Source organism: Mytilus galloprovincialis, chromosome 6 (assembly GCF_965363235.1).
Source record: "Mytilus galloprovincialis chromosome 6, xbMytGall1.hap1.1, whole genome shotgun sequence".
Lineage (NCBI taxonomy): Eukaryota > Metazoa > Mollusca > Bivalvia > Mytilida > Mytilidae > Mytilus > Mytilus galloprovincialis.
The window spans coordinates 68,372,250-68,399,141 of NC_134843.1; the positions used below are offsets into that span (position 1 = coordinate 68,372,250).

Here is a 26,892-nt window from a genome sequence, read left to right on the forward strand (position 1 = left end):
CAATTATAAATCTGCTGTATTATGATCGTAAAGCTTGCCTCTCTCAAGGTATTCAATCAGTGTGCTATATAATTTTGAACTCAATGATTAAGAGAACTTAATAATGACTGACTGAATAATAAACACAATGAACCAGAAAATAAGGCAAGAACTACAGTACAGAGCGGATTAAAAATACCAAGATACCAAGATTTGCATAAGAGAATAGAAGAAATAATGAACTCTTAAAACACAGTTGTTTTTATTAATTAAATATACAAAGCTACATGTACTATATTTTCTGGAAGAATATAAATATTGATATAAAACACTCTCTTGGCATCTAAAATGACGTCCATGTCATTTCAAACTCTACAACATAATAAGTTAACTGCTATGGACAATATATGAATAAGTTTTTTATCTGATGATGCTATCACTATTAAACACAGTGTAGACATCAATCAGCATAATTCAATGAAATAGTATTAAATATAGTATTTATAGTATCAGCAGTAAAACTTAAATATAAAACATAACTGACCTGAAGTAGTCAACATGCATTATGGCTGATAAAACATTCCCTGCTTCTAGCTCTATCCCTGAAAATAAATTCTATCAATACAGATTGATATATAATCTGCCTTATATCTCCACTCAGTTGGTGTTACCACAGGTGGAACAATAGCTGGAAATGTAGACTCGCCGAGTTTGGAACTCATGCTATATGGATATCGCGACAACAACGCATGCACTGTGTCCAGCGCTCTATACCACTCTAAATAGGATATAAACAATGAAAATAATTTCCTATGAATAAAAAACTTATGTGTAGATTTTTATAAATTTGTATAGACTATCGGATTTTCTACACATTGATATCGTAAAATATCGAGCCACATGGTGACCTTTTTGGTGAGTGAGCGAAGCGAACGAGCTAAAAAGTTTCACATTGTATCAAGCGGTTGATATTTTACGATATCTATACGAAGACAACCCGATTATCTGTTTATCGTTCTATTATTGTCTTTTCCCCTCTCCCTTAGACAGTTTTACGCTTGACGAAAGCAAGCTTGATAACGTCTCCTCTCGTATTTGGACGTCGCTGATAACTTCTCCTATCCCATTGTGACGTGGCTGATAATGCCTGGTCTCGTTTTGAAGCGACAGAGCAGGGTGGTATATGGTAGCACTCCACAGTTAGAAAACAAAATTAAAAATGAGCCACAAAATGTTTTATCTCCTATTCCTGGATTTCTAATTCATTAACCTAACTGTTTGTGTTGCACATATACATATGCATGTAGTCAGTATATTCCATAGATTTGATTTTCAAAAGTTAAAAGAGTGGAAATTAATTCCTTTTATGTGTATCCATGGCAACATTCTGCATTTATTTACCATAAAATATTGCAAAAAGGGGGGTGGACAAGTCACATATCCCCCCAACATTTGGATCAAACTAGAATTTCAATGCCTTTGAGTGATACCTTTTTAGAAACTGTTTTCATAATTCTTTAATTCTTCCTATTGATCAAATTAAAAATGGGTTTCTTTCGCCTCATTATTTCGTAAAATCCAATCACAAAGTTCGTACGATAAAAAGTTGGAAAAAAACATTACAATATTTGCCGGACCAATGTATTGTAGGGACATGCAAATACGGACTGTCATACAGAAAAAAACCTACATTACATACATTACATAGTCGTGATGCTCATATAAACCCAAAACAAAGGCTATTTTAATACTCAGCTATCCAAAAATGAATTTTATTGCACACTAGATCCCATATTTGAAAAATCCACAGGGGCCAAAATGCGAAACTACACACCTAACTGTGGAGTGCTACCTTAAGGTGAAATTTTCCCCCTCCTGCCTCAATATTCATTATATTGTCTGTGTTCTACTAGCTGTTACAATGAAAATGGTACCTTAGTTTTTAAAATTAGTCCAGTAATAAAGGTTTTATGAAGGTAAGCAGTTGATGTTGAAACGCGACAAAAAGTGATTTAAAAATAAATGCTGAATCATAGTGAAAAACTTCAAGCCTGTCTCATTTTTGGGGTAAATTTCTAAAACTTTTCCCATTATCTTATTTAAAATCATAAAATTACCTTAAAAGAGGACAAATTGTACAATTTTTAGGTATTTGAAAGCACTTATAGGTCAATTGTGCTGTAAATAGCATACCTAACCTTGGTTTAGAAGCTTTCAAGCAGGGTATAAATTTCTAGCAGTACTGGCATCATTAAATTTAATTAATGCCAAATTATAATATAAAATCCTGCTAAAAATGTTTATTTGACTTATTAGCATTCCAAGATATAAAGCAATAAATTCTGAGGATATCATATAAAGCGCAATCTTTAGTTACAAGGACGAAGCTAATGGAGTACAAATTTAAGACCGCAACATATCTAAGTGTCAAAATGTGTATATTTGGTTGCTAAGGACAGTAAACAATAAAATAAACATAAATTGCATTCCTAGCAGATTTTTACCTTCAGAACTAAAACAAGAACATAAAAGACTAAAGATTTGTGGTAAATTTTATCTTAAAAAGTGCATTTCTGCGCTTTCTGATGTGCCATAAGGTAGCACTCAACAGTTAGAAAACAAAATTAAAAATGAGCCACAAAATGTTTTATCATCCTCTATTCCTGGATTTCTAATACATTACCCTAACTGTTTGTGTTGTACATGTGCATATGTATGTAATCAGTATATTCCATAGATTTGATTTTCAAAAGTTAAAAGAGTGAAAACTAATTCCTTTTATGTGTATCCATGGCAACATTCTGCATTTATTTACCATCAAATATTGCAAAAAGGGGGGTGGACATGTCACATACCCCCCCCCCCCCAAATTTGGATCATACTAGAATTTCAATGCCTTTGAGTGATACCGTTTTAGAAACTGTTTTCATAATTCTTCCTATTGATCAAATTAAAAATGGGTGTCTTTCGCCTCATTATTTCGTAAAATCCAATCACAAAGTTCGTACGATAAAAAGTTGGAAAAAAACATTACAATATTTGCCGGACCAATGTATGGTAGGGACATGCAAATACGGACTGTCATACAGAAAACAGCCTATATTACATACATTACATAATCGTGATGTTCATATTAACCCAATACAAAGGCTATTTTAATACTCAGCTATCCAAAAATGAATTTTATTGCACACTAGCTCCCATATTTGAAAAATCCACAGGGGCCAAAATGCGAAACTACACACCTAACTGTGGAGTGCTACCTATAGGCGTTATCAATATATTTAGAACATTATGGGGGAAAAGTATAACGGAAATCACTTGAACTAAGTTAACGGTAAGGACCTTACTTGGACCCGATTTTAAAGTTCATTGTTACAAAACAAAAATTGCTTTAAGTTTACTTAAAGGCATGTGAGAAAGTTAAATAGACCTATTTTTGTCAAAGTTTAATTCAAACACGTTGATTTTTACATCCAAAAAAGGTCAAGATAAGAGACTTTTGTGAAATTTTACAAAATCAGCAGGATTTCAACCAAATTTAGGACCAGGAAACATAGAGCGCAGGCGTCGACAAACTATATATTCAAATAAGACTTGTGAAATGCCTTCACAAAGCCTTTTACAAAATCTTCGTTGTCGACGTTTGCGCTCTATGTTTCCTGTCCAATAATCTATGGAAATTTACGCATTTTCATTGATTTTTTCGTAGATTCTCTTTTTTATTTAATATTTCAAAATATTGTAATGTTCAGCATATACCGCTCTTCATTGTTTCAGAAAATCTTTGTCTTCTTATCTATTGTTTATTTAATAAAATGGCCAAAAAATGATGGAAATCGTTATTTCAAAAATATTACTACTGTATTGTTTTAGTCTGATAATTTTGGGAAAATAAATAAATCTTGATGTTCTTAACAATGTTGCCCTGTCCTATTGTTTAGCCAGTTTTTAAGTTAATGTATTATAATTCTTGCATGGTTAATTTTTCCGTCCATCCGTCCTGTCCATAATTTTGTGAATTTTATATGTCCTTTTGTATATAATGTATTAAAACAATGCTTTGTGAGCACTGGGACACTTAATTTCTACCTTAAGAATGTCGTATTTTTGAAATTTCTAGAAAACAAAAGAGTAAAGACAGTCTTTTTACATGTTTCATGTGCTTTTTACTGATTTATAATATTCCAGGGCATAATGAGTATACTATTGCTGATCTCTCTGCTCGGTCTGTTCGGTGCTGTGCTAGGTTTACATTGTCCTACCAACATCTCTAAGAAAGATTTTGAGAAAACAAGGACTGCATTAAAAAGCTTAGAAAGCTATTTGTCTAACACTGTCAGCACACTTAAAGGTCAAATCAACACCATACACGCCAAAGTGAAACAACTTGATAAAGATATGCTTTCAATACCTACAGATGATTCTAAAGGTGAGAATGTTTCGTTTATACTAGGGATATGCAAAAGTTTGTCATTTTGACGACTGTTAAAAGTTCCATAATTTTGTAAAGACAAAAACATAATTTTATTTGTTTATACTCCAAAGCGAGTATAGTTTCAAAACATAATTTTATTTGTTTATACTCCAAAGCGAGTATAGTTTCACAAATACCATAAACAGTGTATTTTAAAAACTGTGGCATGTAGAATATTACCTTTTATAAATCTGACCGTTACAGGCGTGTAACTGTTAAATGACAAATCTTAAATTACCAAAAATATCAAACGATATTTTTGGAATAACGCCACCACAAAATTTTGAAATTAATCTTCTATCAATCATAATGTCCTTTTCATGTTTTCGGAGGTTGGTTAAGCAAATTTGAGTTTATAGGAATTATTCATGGGTAAACCATGTCTACGACGGGTTTACAATACTATACTTATAAGTATATGCTGAAAGGAGATGAATAACACATTATTTTCCCATACTGAAAAAATTAAAATAAACCACATTTTACTTAAAGTATAATACAACAAAGCACTCACTGCAAAGCTTGTAAAATAGTTAAAACTTGGTACAATTAAGCATCGAGGAGGAGGAGAAGAGACATCCGGACAACATGACGAAAAGAAAACTACAAAAAGTCAATAAAACCGGAAAATAACAGCAATACTTATATAAACGAATTATGATAGTGTCATCATAAGGAATTCCAATAATAGGTTATTTCTAATCATTTATTTAAAGAAGGTTTCGAATATTTATAAAATTCATGAACGAATTCTTAGGGAATATTGGTATATACAAAATTATTCAATAAATTCAAAACTTCTCATACGATCAACAACTCCTATTTTAATAACGTTTTATTGTCATTTTATATTTACAGATTGCCAGGAACCAATAATAAAAACCCCGAACCTTTATAAATACATACCCCTGACAGACAATGGCATTGCTATGGGAAATCCAGTTCGACAAAGTATTAGGTTTAAAGTAAAAGCCAACAACGATGCACACGTTGCTTTGATGTCTTCAAATAATCCAAACGATCCTCTTTATGAGATAGTATTGGGTGGTTGGGGTAACACACAGTCTGTCATCCGTGACAGGAAACAGGGTGGTCAATTGGCAGTGTATCGTGGACGAGTGCTAAATTCACATGAGTTTAGAACATTTACCATTAAATGGAGCAATGCACGTATTAGAGTAGAAGACGAATCGGGAAAGAAACTCATGGAATGGACTGATACCACAAACCCATACACAATCAGAAATATTGGAATTAGTACGGGATGGGGTTCGACTGGAATATGGTCATTCCCATGTCAAGGTACATACTTTTGTTTTATATTTAAGATAGAGAAAAATTGTGCCATTGTCATTGTGTATGTTTTCGTTGTGTATGTATTCGTTGTCGTATATCTGTAAGTCAGTCATTATTTTTCTTCTTCGTAAAACGGAAATCAAAGCACTATAATAAATTTAAATCGAATAAAACTATTGTACTGTACAATTGAATTGGCGATAAAATCAGAGTATTACATGGCATTTTCATATCAGCCCAAGGTTCAATATTAGGCTAAGAGCCGAAGGCACGAGGGCTAATAATATATCTGATACGAACAATGACATGTTCTGATCATTTTTCATATGCTTCAACAATGGAGAAAAATGACAGTTTAATGTATTTAGCCTTTAGTGGTACTCACGTAGAAGTGAAAAGTCTACGGACGTCAATTGTATTACATCCGATATGAAATCTTTCGAGCATATGCTGCACGCAACAGAAGAAAAACAGAGCAGCATGGTACATTTTTTTTATATTGAAGATAAAAAAAATCAACAAAACATAAAGAACACTGTTTGGAAAAGTTAATATTAATGTTTTGTAGAGTAACTTTCTAAATTAAGCTGGAAACTTTTGAAATTGTTTTTTGTATCATTTTTTTTTAAATTGTTTTGTATTTTACATAATATGTTTTATATTGCAAATAGTTGCTTTATTTCCTAAATATAATTACACAGCTTTAATTTGTACAATGTCAATTTCATCATGGGGCATTGTTTCCACAATTAGGGGTTCATTAAGGGATAAAAATAAATTTAAAATTTGTGTTACAATTTGGATAATTGTCAATGTATTAATTTAAGTTGCAGTATAAAACCAATAATAAGTCAATGCAATAACAATATATTTGTGTTTTGCACAAAACTTCGGAATGGTTCGGTAAAACCTCACCCTTCCTCAGTTTCTCAGCCTCATACAAAAAAGTAAAAAAATGTCTGACATTGATCTTATATTTAGGAGATAACTGTATTGTATTTTAAGCTCCGACGGCATCAATTGGGGATTTGATGGTTGCAAATTAAGTAAACGGGTATTTGCGACCATCAAATCCCAAACTGATGCCGTCGGAGCTTTAAATGCAATATTGTTATCTCCATTCTAATGAAACTGACAGAAAACAACGTTAAAACATGTTATTAAAATCTGTCATATGGCGTCTGCGCTTGCGCGTACGTCCCATAGCATCAATTCTCAATTGATGCCATGTAAAAAAGTGACGTTATCCAATCAAAATGAACGTTACAAACGTTGTTGCATTAGAATGTTCATTTTATTGTATCGTAATAATTGTTTTGCACCCTTCTTTAGTTGTAATATTTTACACTGAAAACGTACCATTCAGGTGTATTTCCGGAATTTGCCGAGTATCGGCGGAATGCCATGCGAATTGTTAACAATACGTTAAGCCATGTGATAAAAGTTGAAGCATGTGATAAATTTTTCGTATTATACCGCTTAACACCATTTTGGAAACATATGAAATTCACATAAATTTAATGCTAGCATCATACTGTAAAAATTATATGTTATTTACTCTAAGTATATGATAAAGTAAAAAATAGTTATGATATTTCTATACATGGAGTTATAACATTGTTTGTCATGCTGATGAAATTTCGTTTGGTACGTTTTTACAGAAAATAATTATTAACCTGTTTTGTCACTGTATATATTAAATTATGCAAATATATTTAATAATTTCTAGTTCTGCTAATTCAAAACTACGCATGCTATCCAGAACTCCTACTTTGATAAATTTATATTGTCATTCTATATTTACAGATTGTCAGGAACCTATAATAAAGACCCCGAACCTTTATAAATACATACCCCTGACAGACAATGGCATTGATATGGGAAATCCAGTTCGACAAAGTATTAGGTTTAAAGTAAAAGCCAACAACGATGCACACGTTGCTTTGATGTCTTCAAATAATCCAAACGATCCTCTTTATGAGATAGTATTGGGTGGTTGGGGTAACAAACAGTCGGTCATCCGTGACAGGAAACAGGGTGGTCAATTGGCAGTGTATCGTGGAAGAGTGCTCAATTCAAATGAGTTTAGAACATTTACCATTAAATGGAGCAATGCACGTATTAGAGTAGAAGACGAATCGGGAAAGAAACTCATAGAATGGACTGATACCACAAACCCATACACAATCAGAAATATTGGAATTAGTACGGGATGGGGTTCGACTGGAATATGGTCATTCCCATGTCAAGGTACATACTTTTATTTTATATTTAAGATAGAGAAAAATTGTGCCATTGTCATTGTGTATGTTTTCGTTGTGTATGTATTCGTTGTGTATGTATTCATTGTCGTAAGTCTGTAAGTCAGTCATTATTTTTCTTCTTCGTAAAACGGAAATCAAAGCACTATAATAAATTTAAATCGAATAAAACTATTGTACTGTACAATTAAATTGACGATAAAAGCAGATTATTACATGGCATTTTCATATCAGATGTATTATCAGCCCAAGGTTCAATATTAGGCTAAGAGCCGAAGGCACGAGGGCTAATAATATATCTGATACGAAAAATGACATGTTCTGATCATTTTTCATATGCTTGAACAATGGAGAAAAATAACAGTTTATTGTATTGAGCCTTTAGTGGTACTCACGTAGAAGTGAAAAGTCTACGGACGTCAATTGTAGTACATCCGATATGAAATCTTTCGAGCATATGCCGGACGCAACAGAAGAAAAACAGAGCAGCATGATACATTTTGTTATATTGAAGATAAAAATAAATCAACAAAACATAAAAAACACTGTTTGGAAAAGTTAATATTAATGTTTTGTAGAGTAACTTTCTAAATTAAGCTGGAAACTTTTGAAATTGTTTTTATTGTATCATTTTTTTTTAAAAATTGTTTTGTATTTTACATAATACGTTTTATATTGCAAATAGTTGCTTTATTTCTTATAATGACACAGCTTTAATTTGTACAATGTCAATTTCATCATGGGGCATTGTTTCAACAATCAGGGGTTCATTAAGGGATGAAAATAAATTTAAAATTTGTGTTACAATTGTATAATTGTCAACATGGTCAATTTATTAATTTAAGTTGCAGTATAAAACCAATAATAAGTCAATGCCATAAAAATATATTTGTTTTTTTGTATTCGGCACAAAACTTCGGAAAGGCTCGGCAAAACCCCACCCTTCCTCAGTTTCTCAGCCTCATGCAAAAAAGTTAATATTTTTCTGACATTGATCTTATATTTAGGAGATAATTATATTGTATTTTAAGCTCCGACGGCATTAATTGGGGATTTGATGGTCGCAAATTAAGTAAACGGGTATTTACAGAAAACAACGTTAAAACATGTAATTAAAATCTGTCATATGCCGTCTGCACTTGCGAGTATGTCCCATAGCATCAATTATCAATTGATGCTATGTAAAAAAAGTGACGTTATCCAATCAAAATGAACGTTACAAACTTGGTACAATTAAGCACCGAGGAGGAGGAGAAGAGACATCCGGACAACATGACGAAAAGAAAACTACAAAAAGTCAATAAAACCGGAAAATAACAGCAATACTTATTTAAACGAATTATGATAGTGTCATCATAAGAAATTCCAATAATAGGTTATTTCTAATCATTTATTTGAAGAAGGTTTCAAATATTTATAAAATTCATGAACGAATTCTTAGGGAATATTGATACATACAAAATTATTCAATAAATTCAAAACTTCTCATACGATCAACAACTCCTATTTTAATAACGTTTTATTGTCATTTTATATTTACAGATTGCCAGGGACCAATAATAAAAACCCCGAACCTTTATAAATACATACCCCTGACAGACAATGGCATTGCTATGGGAAATCCAGTTCGACAAAGTATTAGGTTTAAAGTAAAAGCCAACAACGATGCACACGTTGCTTTGATGTCTTCAAATACTCCAAACGATCCTCTTTATGAGATAGTATTGGGTAGTTGGGGTAACAAACAGTCGGTCATCCGTGACAGGAAACAGGGTGGTCAATTGGCAGTGTATCGTGGACGAGTGCTCAATTCAAATGAGTTTAGAACATTTACCATTAAATGGAGCAATGCACGTATTAGAGTAGAAGACGAATCGGGAAAGAAACTTATGGAATGGACTGATACCACAAACCCATACACAATCAGAAATATTGGAATTAGTACGGGATGGGGTTCAACTGGAATATGGTCATTCCCATGTCAAGGTACCTATATATATCGTCCTTTTCTTTTTTTTTTGTGCATAAAGATGTAGCGACATTCATTCTTTCAGTATTCATTTTCATTCGACCTATGGTCGGTCAGTAATTTCATCAAATGGATAAAATTTATCAAACATTATATGAAATAACGAAGTGAAAATATTTGTTATAAAGATATATACCATTGACGGTAAAGTTAAATATTGTGTTCTGATATTTATCAAAATTAAGTTTAAGTATAGTTTACCACGCAGGTTGAAATGAGATTAATAGTTTCTAAACTGGTATCAAAACTATTTATAATAAATATAATACTTTTAATTGTACAAATTTCTGTGTTCTACGGTTATTCCAGAGGTATATTTTGTGTCATTTTTCTCTAGTCCCATCTGCATTAACAAAAAAACGATATTAGACAAGTTAACATACTACACTCATTCATTGTAATAAAATCCTGAAGTGTTGTATTTTAAAATAAATGAACAGCAAAATGCAGAAAAACTTGTAATTTTCTGAAATATAAAATGTATGTGAAATTTTATCTAGTTCCTGCCATGACTTAAAACTTTTCCAGGTAAACAGGTTCGCCTTTACCTGGAGTAAAATTTGTGGTGTAACATAGTTATCAAAGGTACCAAGATTATAATCTAATACGCCAGACGCGCGTTTCGTCTAATTAAGACTCATCAGTGACGCTCATATCAAAAGAGTTAAAAGGCCAAACAAGTACAAAGTTGTCGAGCATTGAGGACCCAAAATTCCTAAAAGTTGTGCCAATTACGAATAAAGTAATCTTCTCCTTGGGTAAGAAAATCCTTAGTATTTCGTAAATTTCAAAGTTTTTTAAACAGCAAATTTATTAAAGTGACTATATAAAAACAGCCATATTAGACAAAAGGTTATTACGAATGTTAACCTGTGATATAAATGCTCCTCGACATTTATATTTGTCCACGGTGAAATACCAGAACTGAACATCTATCATCTTTATTATTCAATATTAAGACTTCGCACGGAAAATCCGATTAACTGCTTTTGTTAAAAATCAAGATCAAGTTTCTTTAAAATTGTTATACCTAGATGTGATGCTGATAGTTATATCCAAGGACACATTTAAACAGGTATATTGGACAGTTCTATCATAGAACACTTCGATTACAGTTTATTCTCACGGTTGTAAAAATAGTTTAGATCGAAACTGCACGACATCTTTATGGTTCATTTACCCTGATTCTACATGTGTTTATTTATTTTTTTTGTAGCTTCTGATTCAGAATAAGAAGAACCGGTATGACACGACAATGACAACTACTGTTCAAGAATTTTAATTTAAGGATCATTCTGTATTGAAGATAATCAGATGTACAAATTTGTTCAAATAAAATTCTTCTGCAACAGTGTATATTCATGTTGTTTTGTCTACCTCCGATATATTTCATATCCTTTTGTCGATTTGTTCGTTTGTTTGTCCGACAAACATTTCCTTCACAATTGTCTCACCTACTACAGCATAGAATTACTTCAATTAATTTGAGCAGCTTGGCAGTGACTATTTGTAAAGCGAGGGAATTTTATGATCCGTCGGATGCCTGTTTTCTACTTTTACTTCTATGTTAAGTAATTAGTTTGACTGTTAGGAAGTACAATGTACAAAACGTATAAAAGTGTGAGGTCTATTTGGGTCCGCCTGACGGTCACTTCCTGTTTATCGTTACTTTGAACTTTCATCATGCTGAATGTACTTACAATGTTTCGTCAGTAGCACATTTCTCTACAAGTACAAGACTTCATGTTCGGTCAGCAGCTAGAAAGTGACGAGTCATGGTTTTGTCACACTTTTCTCTTCTTTTAGCGAAAATAGTATGTTCATGTTATTACATAGGTCCACATGTTGTCAATCAAGAGCTGTAATGTTCAATGTTTAGTAAATTTTCTGATATTTTATATTACCAAGTTTAAAAGCTATCTTATTAATCAGAACCTACTTATATTAAAATTCCACTGGAACTAGTCTAGTGTGTTATTTCAATAAAAAAAACCTTTTTGTCATTACTGATATACGTAACATGTGTATTGAGATTCATTCACTTTACAAACAAATCTCTTCAAGAGTTTGTGTTAATTTCCTTTGAAAAACACTCAATCACAAGTATGTTGGTACTAGCAAGAAAAGGATGAGTGTCTTATATGCAGGTATGCATATACCAAAAATTAGTAACTTTGGATACGGTGTTTTTCCACTGGTACTGTATGGGAATGAATACGCATAGTACTTCATAACACTTCTATAGTATTTTATTCATTCAGATATACCTATTTATCCATCTTCTTATCTGAAAATTCGTATTCGAGACAAAATTTACAAAAATAATCAAGGCTGTCTTATATATACCAATACAGATTTTGTATCTTCAACTTGTATCAGAATACTACATATTTTCCTTTCGATATAGTAACTTCAATATAAAAATAAGATTCTATGGTATAACAGCAAATTAGACATTATACACCAAAGTACAAATGAAGCGGATACACGCATTTAAGGCAACCGTATGGCCTTCATAAATAAAAAAAAAAACATATTGTATTGTCGACTCTAAAATGGCCCGACATTAAAAAAAATATTAAACAATTAAAATGAGAAAACTAACAGACTTTTTGATAACAATTTACGAAAACAAATATGAAGAACATCAACGAACAACAACCACTGACATGAATTCTCAATATAGGTGCAAGCATATAAAGAATGTGGCGGAGTTAAACATATTTGTGAGTGCTCAACCTTCCCCTTAATTGGGACCGTGATATAATAGCGAAACATAAGAACAAACTATGAAAATCAATTGATTACTCGTCAGATCGATACAAAGAAGAAAAAAAATCAAACAAAAAAAAAAAACAGACCTAACGTGGCAGGTAATATAACATCTATCATCCATAACAATAAAAAGAAGACACCAAGTACAGTTATCAGAGCACTCGCAAATACTCACAGCTAGATCAAAGTCAATAATAACTAATACCAAAATCAAATACTAACATATCAATCAGAACACACCCAGTATCTCATAAGAAGTCATTAACAGTCACGGCTTCGGTAACGAACATTACTAGGGTGTGAAATTCTGTTTGAAATAAGTATTGGTATAGTCAAACTTGCAAATTAAATATTTGTATCTATGGAAGCATTCGGCAAAGGTTTTAAGCAATATGTGTTGTTAATGAAATATATGTTCTCTGCAAATGATGGCCAAAAATTGATCACGGATTTAAGTTTTCTTGGTTTCTTCTGAATTTCCTATTGTGAAGTCATACAAAAGGCATCTATGCTTGATCACGGCACATATAAAGAACGCAACTTTCTGCAAATCTTTGAAAGGGAAGAATAAAAATCACAAATCCGGCTATAATATAATAGCTATAAAAAATAGATTCCATCACTGCGATTTCAACTTCAACATGTGAAACGCTTTATAAGCTTTTTAATAACTTTCTTATGAGCAGCAACCCTCTATCAAGTCATGATAGGAAATACAAGCACAGAAATATCGTATCAATTGGGAGATATATACGTCTGCTACAATGTTGCTACCTAGAAATGGAAATTTCACAATTGGGAAACTGAAATCATCTCTTTCGTCCTAAAGTTTTGTTCTCAACCGACCCTCATTGTCAATTTATAGGATGTATATGTAAGTCAAAATATGAGGCCGACTAAACTGTATATGTTGTATCCTTTATCTCTAGTTCGATGGGATAGATACATAATAGTCATCAAATTGTGAATTATTTACCATCATCTATTCAGCGGGAGAAGTGATCTGCAATATTAGCCGTATCTATAATCAGAATGAGTTCAGAATAGATATCAGTCTTCTATGTAATGATCTATGTTCATTTTCACATGATAAACCATAATGTTTCTTAATATTAGACATCTCGCTTTTGCTCGGTATAAATATATCTACAACTATTATACCTACACATGTAAAAATTAGTATAGTGGAGCATGACAATGAATAACCATTTCTTTAACAAAGCATCGAACATAATAAACTTTTAGATCTCGAAAACTGGAAAGCACATTTTTCTTCGGAATCGTTAATTAAATTGAGAATGGAAATTGGGAATGTGTCAATGAGACAATAACCTGTCAAAGGAGCAAAAAACAGTCAAAGGCCAGCAATAGGTCTTCTACACCGGAGGCGTGCTTCAGCTGACCTTTTTAACAAAATTATGTACTAGTTCAGTCATGTAATGAACGTGATACTTAACTCCGATAAATATAAAACAAATTTTTAAAATCAGACAGGACTAACAAAGGCCAGATGCTCCCGACTTGGTACGGGCGCAAAATGCGGCGGAGTTCAACGTGTTTTTGAAATCTCAAATCTCCCCTCATACCTCTAGCCAATGTAGAGAAGAAAAATAACACACAGGAATACGCACAGTAAAACTAAGGTAACAAAAGAGACTAAACAAAATGACAATGATACATGCATTAACAAAGGAATACTAGCAGTAACTGACATGCCAGCTCAAAATCCTAATCAAACTGATTGAAATATTATGTCCTCATCATATGAATAGCAAGAACAATCCCATTTGTTAGTGGTTTAGTACAATTCCATCATGAAATATGACAGATCAACTTTTGATTCGTATTTTTTTAAATGATAAAGATAACTCAAGAATACACATTCATAAAAGAGGGGCGAAAGACACCAGAGGGACAGTCAACCACATCGATCGAAAACAAACTGACAACGCAATGGGTAAATTTGTTTTAAAAATCCAGATAGACAGACAGATAGATAGACAAATAATAGTACACTTGACACAACATAGAAAACTTAAGACGAAGCCACATGAGCCCAACCAAAAACTGGTGGTGATCTCATGTGCTCCGATATGGTGGATAGATTCTGTTCAACATGTGGCACCCGTCGTGTTGCTTATGTTATTACAAACCGGGTAAATATTCTAATTCGTTATGTCACATTCATAAATTAATACAAATTCAAATATGAATCAAATTTTATTTCACTTTTATTAATTTTTTAGGTCAGGTTGCTTGTTACTGCCTTTTCCCTTCATTTAGATTGATAACAGGCTTTATCTTCTTTTTTATATTTAACTGTTTTGAGTATGGAAGACAATTCGATCCCTACAATAAAATAAAAAGAAGTACTCTTTCGTGCTACATAACATATTCAGATTAAAATAGTTAACAAACCTGGAGTCACAGATGTGTGTACAGACATTGGCTTTTGTAGTAATCTTGTTAATGTATCATTTCCAACAATGATTTTTAAAGAAATAATATCCTAATCAAATATGACACTGAATATAAAGAATTAGGAGATGTGGTATAATCATCAGCGAGCAATTTTTCACCACACAAAAAAAAAGTCTTGTTAAGAACAGTAAATACCTAAGGACTCTCACAAATATACGCAATTCCTTCTGTGCACACCTTATCACTTCATTTGTAGTTTTTGTCACTTTGAAGCACAGTCCTCTTTGTCATTTGAATTATCAGGTTGACCCGATGTCCAATTGGTATATAATAATTTAGACAAATCATCACTGGTAATAAAGAGATAATCGTAACTGGAATTACGACTATCCCAATATGGCGACGGCAGATATAGGTAAAATATTTACAGTCGTTTTTTCTCAAATGTAGCATGTTTTTGTCAATAGTTATCCAGCTGCAAGGTTTTTCTAAACCATTTAATCGTATCTGAATCGTAACGGTGCACCGAAATTGTCTAAGCGCTTTGAAAATTGCCGTTGAAATATTCGTAATAAAAGTGAAATAATGCTTATTATTCGAATGTTGATTTTCTCTCTGATATACACACCTTCAGAAATGTGTCCGTGATAGATTGTTAACTATCCTTATTAATCGGCAAAATGACTGAATCCGTGTTATTTTCATTTCAAATACAATAGAACAGACAAGGAACAACCAATGAAACGCATATGTAATGTATTTAATGAATTGGGCTCATGAAAGCTCCAAGTGATTGTACAGGACAGCTCCTAGCGATTGTACAGAAAAATTGCAAGCGATTGTACAGTCAATTAAAATATACGACATTGAGAGAATGAATATATTTTGGTTTCTACTGGGACAATGACTTTTAAACTTTCAGACAGGTAAGACTATAAATCAGAAAAGGTACATGTGAAAATTCTGGTAGTAACGATGGGTTTTTCGATGTTTATTTAACATTTTTGATCGCTGCTCCGTGACAATTTTGATCGATTTACTCGGAGCCCCACTATTCTAAAGAAAACGTTTGGATGCATATGTTGTTTTTATTGTTGTATTGGTTTATATTTACATATAGAAAGTTTTGATTACCACAACTTGCAGCAGAAACGTTATAAAGTAACATTAGAATTCATCAAAGTTTCCATCAAGCGACTTGTTATTTTTCGAATGGTGGAGCCCCGCTTGACAGTCTCCCGAATGACCAAAATACTAGAAAACCGTACAGTTCCGTTCCCACACTGTGTAACTGTATGCTATTTTGTTATACCAAAGATTTCCTCCCGCCCAGACAAAAAGTGTCAAAAAGTATTTTTAGCCAAAAAAGTCGTCTACGACATTTTAGAAGCCCAACGACGGTATGCTACATACATATGCATGTCAGGTGGAATTTTCGAAAATTCATAAAAAAAAAAAAAAAAAAAAAAAAAAAAAAAAAAATATTACGTAGAAGGGCAGACTAAAAAATGTCAGTGGTTGAGGACTATAAACCCTAATTATTTCACATAAACAACTATATTAATCGACGATTTGCATTTTTGCCATCCAACTTAAAAGACTGTCGTCAAGTACTTTTAGCCAAAATAAGCTATTCGAACACACCTACTCTGTTTTTGTGATTTATTAGAAAGGTATTTCACTTGACCCAGATATTTCATCTTTTTGTACTGTAAATTTCTTATCTTATAAAGTCAACCAGTAGCCTTGATATATAAAAATGATACAATCTGAAGCGAGATGATGTATCAAATACTCTTGCTTTACACGTTTTCAAGACCAAATATTCAACTCAAACACACCCTAACATTAAAAGATACACTCGATTTTCTCTTTTCGATACAATTGTTAACCATTTTTTAGAATTTTTTCACATGATGGTAGGGCAGACACGAAAATTACTGAACTAATAGATTGATACGTTCTCCGTCCGTGGTAAAAAAAAAATCGGTGGTTATGCATTTCAGTCTACATCCAACTTGATAGAAACCCATGTCGTCGACTTGATATGTCTACATCCATTTTGATAGATACCCATGTCGTCGACTTGATATGTCTACATCCAACTTGATAGATACCCATGTCGTCGACTTGATATGTCTACATCCAACTTGATAGATACCCATGTCGTCGACGTGATATGTCTACATCCAACTTGATAAATACCCATGTCGTCGACTTGATATGTCTACATCCAACTTGATAGATACCCATGTCGTCGACTTGATATGTCTACGTCCAACTTGATAGATACCCATGTCGTCGACTTGATATGTCTACATCCAACTTGATAGATACCCATGTCGTCGACTTGATATGTCTACATCCAACTTGATAGATACCCATGTCGTCGACTTGATATGTCTACATCCAACTTGATAGATACCCATGTCGTCGACTTGATATGTCTATATCCAACTTGATAGATACCCATGTCGTCGACTTGAAATTTAGAATGAAATTCAAAACAGTGTGGCTGTGGCCATTGATTGACACATTAAATTCATTCATTGACTGGGACAATTAAGGTGAACGTTTGTATGTAACAACCACTGCTCACTATGTACTTTTTAAAGACACTTAAACTATGGGGTCACCAAAGGTTCTCAACACCTTAATAAAGTAATTCGAAAAATTAATCAGAAATAACACGATGTTTTGATTTATATCAATTATATAAATCAAAACATAAAGGTTATTCCTGATTAATTTTTCGAATTATTTTATAACTTAAGGCGTTGAGAAACCTTTGGTGACCCCACAGTTTAAATGTCTATCGTAGGTATGTCGAGAACAGTGGTCGTTACAGACAAACGTTCACGTAAATTGTCCCAGTCAATGGATGAATTTAATGTGTCAATCAATGGCCACAGCCACACTGTTTTGAATTTCATTCTAATTGTTCTGCTTAACTTTGTAATAGATAAATTGAAAACTTATGCAAATGGTGTTTTTAAAATAAAATACTTTATAATTGAGCCGGACATGCAATTTTTAACGCAAAAGTAAGATTTGTGAGTTCAATAAAATAAATGTATGATGCAGAAATTTATAGAATTAACTTAAAATAAGAAAAAAATGTCCGGGCCTTTCTGTAGATATATGCATGTTGGTGATTTTATTTTTAAGGTATTCAAAAGAAAAAAATTGTCAAGACCTTGCCGCAGCCGCCTGAATTTTTGATAGAAACAACAAAGTCAGTGTGGGGACACTAAGCTAAACTGCCCGCTTTGCACCAGCTGAAATAAATGATTGCTTAGGGTGGGAATCGAACCCACATACACCAACTCTGTTGTCCTATATTTTAAATGAACCAAGATTCGTTCCCAGAACAAACAAATAAAGTTTAAAAATATGTTGATTTTCGGTTAATAAATGGTAAACCTTCTATAGGCTCCACTGTACAGCTACATTTACATGAATCACATCTAACCGTTTGTTTGGCAAGGCGGGTTAGTTTTTAGGGGATGGAGGGGACAGGAAGCACGCCTCTCTTACAGAACTTTAAATATGGTAAACAAATAACCTATTTAATAGTATTTTCAAATGTTGGCTTGCTTTACCCCACCCCCACTTTAAAAGTGTTTGATCCACATCTGGTTTATTAAACACTGCTGACATCTAGACTTTTAATGAGGCTACTCTATGTTTGATCGTTAAAATTAGATAGCTTTTGTTTACTCTAAACAGGATTATATATATTATGTTAGATATACTGTTCCCAGCTTTAAATGACCTATTTCTTTATTTTTAAATGATATCGTCGCATGTCAATGAATTTAATCGTGAACATTTTGAAATCCCGTTTAGTTAATGTAAGCCATGGGCGAGGGGGGATAGGACCTTTATCGGGACTCCGGGATCGGGTGTTTTGAAGCTCGGGATTTCGGGATTGACCATTTCGGGATCCGGGAATTCTTTTTTTCGAATTTCTGGACCATGGGATTTCGTGTTTTTAAGCCCGGCATTTCGGGATTTCGTGTTTTTAAGCACAGCATTGCGGGATCAGGACCCCTCCTACCCTCCCTCACGGGAGCTTCTGGTTTCAAGTTAAACGTGGATTAATCATACAAACTCTCAGACAGATTCTTGTGAAATTAATTTCCTCAAAATCATTAATTAATATAAAAAAATTAATACATTTCGAACATTTTGAAAACAAATAATAAAATTAAAAAAAACCTACCCTTTGCAGTTCAATTGTACGTAAGTTTGGGATTGCAGAAATCTTCCAAAATATCAGAAATCTGTACTAGCAGTTTCTTGTGTCCTTATCCAGAACATCTAAAATAGTTTTTTCGTCACCAATATAAAGATGCATCCATCGCTGTCGAAAAATCTTTTCGAACTGATTACCCACTGTTTCTGAAGCCCGTTCTAGTTTTAAAAAGTAGGCGGAGCCTTATAATTAAGTGTAAGGTCCGAAAAGGGTTATTTTACAGATTCTTATTAAAATAATTTCGAAGTAAACAAACAAAAATATATGAAATACACAAACTTCGTCTCGTGAGGTTATTGCCTGGGGTTTCAACAAAAGCTATCATGGTATAATTTACGAAACACCACAAAACTGTCCAAAAGATATGAAATATCTATAACTTATAAAATGCAAAACTTAAAAAAATTATATTTCTGTTAGTGTTATCTAGGTCTTTTCGTCTTCATTCTCTGACAACATTTGGTCTGCCCTTCCATAAAATAGTGAAATAATTCTTTAGTGTTGTATTGAACTTTCGAGAAAAACAAATGACAACCGTTCAGACAAAAATTTAATGTTGAAAAAAAAGATACAGCAAGTGATGCATAATAATTGATAGATACATGTTTCTTTTACGGTACAACTTTTAAATCTTACGGTAAACTCCCATCCACTCTTTGGAAATATATTTATGGTAAAATTATAACTGAAGTGAAATCGTTCTTGAACATCTGCATAAAATCAAGATTTTAAATTTTAAATTTGTCCCTTGACACACATACCACATCATCTGTTTTATAAAGGTATTGTATGTTTTACTTTCTTAATGTTTGTTTTCGAGATAGTAGCCATTGAAATTTTGGCGGGAGAATATTCGCTCTTGAATTTTCTTAGCCTTATTATTGGTAAGTTTATGTTCTTCAAAACTGTTACAAAATAACAACGATTTTATAAGACTTTTACAGATGGCTTACAATTATACATGTAAAAGATTTATAACAGAAAAAATAGGTTCAATGGTCAAAATTGTTTAAGGCATTAAAATGGAAAAAAAAACAGAGGATTCCTAAAATCTGACAAAAATTCCAAAACATGACAAACGAACATCCTTAAGTTCACTTTTCTCTGATACGATTGCAAGTAAATGACCCCAACTTTGGTTAAGTACAGTCAATATTCACGGTGGTTATTTTTTGTATGAATAACCGATAATTATCAATAAGTCATAGATTTTGGTTATTCAAAAGTTATATCATATCCAGGATGCTAAGTACAGCTACCTTACTTGAAAAAGAGATTACTGCATAACTTTAAATGGGAATAATGCCGTAGTGACAAGTATGTACAAAGGGTGAATTACTTTCAAGTGCCCTGCCACGTCCGTTCTGTATTTTTGCTGTACTTTTTTCTGCTTTGTATCGATCTGATAAGTTACGCTCTTTTCAACTTGATATTTATAGTTTGATTTTATGCTGTACTGTTACACCACAGATTCAATTTAGGGGAAGGTTTTGTGCGAACAAACTAGCTTCAGTCACATGCTTTTTTTCAATTACTTTATCCTGACTTTTGTTTACATAAAATGTCACCCTCCCTTATTTTTGTCAAGTTTCTCATCCTGGTTTTTTTTTTTGTTACTCAAAACTACATTTTTTTTTCAAATTTCATCTGAGCCGCCCATAAACATCAAATGGTAGCTCCCTTACAGGCTTTTGTCTTTGTGAATAATGTACAAGTTAAAATATCCAATACTTAAAATTGAATTAAATTGAATACAGTGTAGTCACTTGCAGGCAGTTATATAAGTATAAATCTCTTTATCCAAATCCAGAGAGAGGATCTAATAGAAAATATAGGCACTATTCTGGTGACAATAATTATACAATCATTTGAATACGGTTTATTCAAATATTAAGGGTTCTATGAAACTGTTTCATCACTTGCTAGTTCTTGATCTATGAAGCTTCTGTTCAAATTTTGTAATATTTCATGAAGGTTTAACTAAGCAATCTCCAATTGATACGATATTCCCGAGCCTAGCTAGCTAGTAACCCGACAGGTGGTACATGTGGACCAGAATCTGCTTTCCTTTCCATGCACCTGAAATCATCCCCAGTTTTTGGTGGGTTTCGTCTCAACAGTTTTCTTATTTGTGTTTTGTGTACTATAATTGTTTGTTGGGTTTTGTTTTGTCCTTTTCTTTTTCTTTTTAATCCAGGGCGTTGTCAGTTTATTTCAGATTTATGATTTTGAACGTCACTTTGTTAACTTTCACCACTCTTTCTACTGATGTCTTAATAATGTAGTTCCATAATGTATGGAAACATTTTGCACAGGATACTTTCATTTGATCATACCTTTTAAAGAAAGTTTCACCAAGTTATAATTTATGTCTTAAACACGCTTAGACTGTCTCGCCTTCTAAAATGATCATGATTTACAAGTATCACATAAACTAAACATTATCAATTATCCATGACAATGAGGTGTATTGTATGTTAGAAACGAACCAAACACCTGAAACTTAACATTGACATCTGAATATAAACATATGGTTAAGGAGAAAATATACTTGCAAGACAGAAATGTACACCTTACAATCAAATCAAATATTAGTATCTTTAGTGTTCATTTATTTATATTGCCGAGCGACAATAATTCATCCCACAAAGACTTTTCATAAACTCAAATTATAGAGTAACCATAAGGTATGAAATATTACTATGATGTAAATACTGGTCTAACATAGTAACTAAACTAACTGGTATTAGTTACACAGATATATGCATATAACCAGTGTTATAATAGATTTAATTCATTTGCCTGTTAAAATAAAATAAACTTTTATTTGTCAATGAAATAAAAAGCGGATGTGTTTTTCAAACTACATTACAGTTTTTCTATTTATAGTCATTTTGATTAATAGAACGTTAATCGTCAATAAGATAATGTCTTTGGTCAAAAGGTTAAACATTTTACTTTCCGAACCTAGTTTTATTTTTATTTTTGATTCATACAGATTTGGAACGTTTTATTTCCCCAGATAAGATAAGCTTTTAATTCATAAAATGTTCTTAATCAGGATATACAAATGATTATACTATAAGAGGTAACATATCTGACCACTAATACACATCGAGGGATAAAAACTTTGTTTGATAACAAATAAAACCAGGATTCTATATTTTGAATATTTTGGGAATATTTTCTTTATGATTATAAGTATTTTGAAAATCTGAATACTGCGTATATAAAAAGAAATTTTTGTCACTCGAATATATTTTACGAATATCGTGCGAGGGAACGTTCATAAATATAGATTGACAATTTTTAAAAGGTGAGTAATCGAGCATAAAAGCTAAATCATAAAAGGAGAAAGTGTACGTTTTACATTTTTCCTGGTTATATTATTGATGTGCAGGCGAATTGGTGTCACGATATCTCAGTAGCATGGGTACGAATCCCGGCGAGGGAAGAACAAAATATTTGCAAAAGGCAAATTTACAGATCTAACATTGTTGGGTTGATGTTAAGACGAGTTGTATATACATAATGTACACAGCCATGTATCACCATCACTGCTTGTGATCCGATGGATAAATCTGTTGTACAGTTGTCACTGGCTAAGACGTACTTATAAATATAATTATTTTCAGTGACAACTCTTCAACAAATTTAAAAGATGACTTCTAGAACAAAGCAGTACTTAAATTCATCTATCATGAACTTCTTAATATCCCATACGTAGATGTCATATCATATTTTTAACTAAAAGGGATCGGGACTACGATGATAAATGTTGCTCTGCATTTTGTTTCAGTTGTTATCTTTGTCCTGCTTTTTTATCAGTTTTTCCTGACTTTTTTTACCTAAATTGTCATCCTGACTTTTATTTACCTAAATTGTCATCCTGACTTTTTTACCTTAATTGTCATCCTGACGTATTTTTTACCTAAATTGTCCTCCTGACTTTTTTACCTAAATTGTCCTCCTGACTTTTTTTACCTAAATTTTCATCCTGACTTTTTTTACCTAAATTGTCATCCTGACTTTTTTTACCTAAATTGTCATCCTGACTTTTTTTTACCTAAATTGTCATCCTGACTTTTTATTACCTTTATTGACCCCAGTCCTGCTTTTTTTCAAATTTCACCAGAGCCGCCCATTAAATCAAATGGTAGCTCCATTACAGGCTTTTATCTTGGTGGACAGACAACAAGCTAAACTACTCAATGCTAAACAAATTATTACGATGTAGTCACTTGCAGGCAGTACTATATCATTATAAATATCTTTATATAAATCTTTATCTTAATCCAAAGAGGATCTGATAGAAAAAATAGGCACTATTCTGGTGACAATAATTATATGTAACAATTTGAATACGATTTATTAGAATATTAATATATTATTATTAAGGGTTCCATGGAACTGTTTTCATCGATTGCTATTTCTTTACCTTGTTCTAGATTCTGTTCAAGTTTTGTAATATTTCATAAATGTTTAACTAAGCAATCTCCATAACGATACGATATTCCTGGCCTGTATTTCCTATCATGATTTCCCTAATATAGGATAGCTGCTCACAAGGAAGTTATTAAACTTAAAGTACCAAATGGTGACGTTGAAATCATCACTTCGTAAAATTTCTGGACGCCATCACAAGTTTGTTGACCTTTATGGAATATCCGTTTTACAGATGATAGCGGATATATTCCTAATGTCGTAACTACTTCTCCTTTTCACGAATTTGACCTACCAAATTAGACTTTTATCCAGATTTGTACTAGCTAGCAAAACGACAGGTGGTACATGTGGAGCAGAACCTGCTTTCCGGAGCACCTGAAATCACCCCCAGTTTTTGGTGGGGTTCGTCTCAACAGTTTTCTTAGTTGTGTTTTGTGTACTATAATTGTTTCTTTGGTTTTGTTTTGCCTTTTTCTATTTAGTCCACGGCGTTGTCAGTTTATTTCCGATTTATGATTTTAAATGTCCCTCTGGGTACTTTAACCCCTCTTTTCCACTGATGTATAAATAATGTAATTCCAAACTAAAATTGAGAATGGAAACCCGACCATATAGCAGACAACAGCAGAAGGTCACCAACAGGTCTTCAATGCAGCGAGAAATTCCCGCACCCGGAGGCGTCCTTCAGCTGGCCCCTAAACAAATATATATACTTCTTCAGTGAAAATGAACGCCATACTAAACTCCAAATTGTACAAGAAACTAAAAGTTAAAATAATACAAGACTAACAAAGGCCAGAGGCTCCAGACTTGGGACAGGCGCAAAAATGCGGCTGTGTTAAACATGTTTGTGAATTCTCAACCCTACCCCTATACCTCTAGCCAATGCAGAAAAGTAAATGCATAACAATACGCACATTAAAATTCAGTTCAAGAGAAGTCCGAGTCTGATGTCAGAAGATTTAACCAAAGAAAATAAACAAAATGACAATAATACATAAATAACATCAGACTACTAGCAGTTAACTGACATGCCAGCTCCAGACTTCAATTAAACTGATTGAAAAATTATGTCTTCATCATATGAATATCAGGCACAATCCTCCCCGTGAGGGTTTAGTATCATATCATCATAACATATATGAGAAGAACATAACCCGTGTCATGCCAATAACTGGTTTTTAAATAAATGTGTTTAGGTCCGATGCAAAGACCCATTAAGTGAATCAATATTAACGCTAAAATATGCAATCTTTAATGACCTGACAACAGTATCGTAACTATATCTTTTCTTAATAAGTCTATTTAAAGATTTTGTTAGCCTCTGAGGTGAATACTGACATTTTTGTGCTTTATAAAGAATATTTCCATAAAATATTGGATGTGAAATACCTGAACGTATAAGAAGTCTGCATGTTGAGCTATATTTACGAATGATGTCCTTATACCGATGATAAAATTTAGTAAATGTTTTGACCAGTTTGTGATATCGAAAACCCTAGTGTAATAATTTTTCAGTAATACATAAATTTCTCTCATGAAAATCTAAAACATTGTTACAAACACGAGCGAGTCGTACACGTTGAGATATATAAACACTGTAAGATGGTCACAAGGGAACGTCACCATCTGAAACTGGATAATTAACGATAGGAAATGAGAAATCATCTCTTTTATCATAAAGTTTAGTATTTAGCTTTCCGTTAATGATATAGATATCAAGATCGAGGAACTGTATGGAAACATTTTGCACTGGATACTTTTGTTTGATCATATCTTTTAAGGAAAGTTTCACCAAGTTATAATTTATGTCTTAAACAAGCTTAGATTGTCTCGCCTTCTAAATTGATCATGATTTACAAGTATCACATAAACTAAACATTATCAATAATCCACGACAAAGAGGTGTTAGAAAAGAACCAAACTTCTGAAACTGAACATTGACAAGATAGAAATGTACACCTTACAATCCATTCAAATATTAGTATCTTTAGTGTTCATTATATTGCCGAGCGACAATAATTCACCCCACAAAGACTTTTCATAAACTACCAAAGTCAAGTTATAGAGAAACCATAAGCTATAAAATATTACTATGATGTAAATACTGGTCTAATATGGTACCTAAACTAACTAGTATTCTTTACACAGAAATATGCAAATAACCAGTGTTATAATACATTAAATTCATTTGCCTGTTAAAATAAAATAAACCCTTTTTTTATCAATGAAATTTAAAAGCGGATGTTTTTTTTTTCAAACTATATTACAGTTTTTCTATTTATAGACATTTTGATTCATAGAACCTTAATCCTCAATTAGATAATGTCTTTGATCAAAAGGGTAAACATCTTACTTTCCAAACCTAGTTTTATTTTTGATTCATACAGATTTGGAACGTTTTATTTCCCCTGATAAGATAAGCTTTAAAATTCATAAAATGTTCTTAATCAGGATATAAAAATGGTTATACTATAAGAGGTAACAAATCTGACCACTAATACACATCGAGGGATAAAAACTTTGTTTGATAACAAATAAAACCAGGATTCTATATTTTGAATATTTTGCGAATATTTTCTTTATGATAATAAGTATTTGGAAAGTCTGAATACTGCGTATATAAAAATAAAATTTGTGCACTCGAATATATTTTACGAATATCGTGCGACAGAACGTTCATAAATATAGATTGACAGTTTTTAAAAGGTGAGTAATCGAGCATATAAGCTAAATTATAAAAGGAAAAAGGGTAGGTGTACTACACGTATATTGTCAGAAAATATTACAACTTTTCTGGTTATATAATTGATGTTTTTGTGAAATATTCGTATCAAAGATCATCTTTAACCAAAACGAAATAGCTTGTCTGAAATACAGTATCATTGCCTTTTACCAATATATTTTCTATTATTTGTAAATGTCTGTTATAGTTGATAGATATCGATAT

General features: G+C 32.4%; 1 protein-coding gene across 2 annotated transcripts; it reads left to right on the forward strand.

Moving 5' to 3' along the window:
• Positions 1–4,175: 4,175 nt before the first annotated feature.
• LOC143078283 (uncharacterized) lies at positions 4,176–11,393 on the forward strand. Of its 2 annotated transcripts, XM_076253186.1 has the most exons (5): positions 4,176–4,411; positions 5,315–5,758; positions 7,559–8,002; positions 9,556–9,999; positions 11,259–11,393. In XM_076253186.1, the coding sequence occupies exons 1-5, from the start codon at positions 4,177–4,179 to the stop codon at positions 11,273–11,275; spliced, it is 1,584 nt and encodes a 527-aa protein (XP_076109301.1). In that variant the 5' UTR covers position 4,176; the 3' UTR covers positions 11,276–11,393. The 2 variants fall into 2 exon arrangements, with proteins under 2 accessions (XP_076109301.1, XP_076109302.1); XM_076253187.1 differs by lacking the exon at positions 9,556–9,999.
• The last annotated feature ends 15,499 nt before the right edge of the window (positions 11,394–26,892 follow it).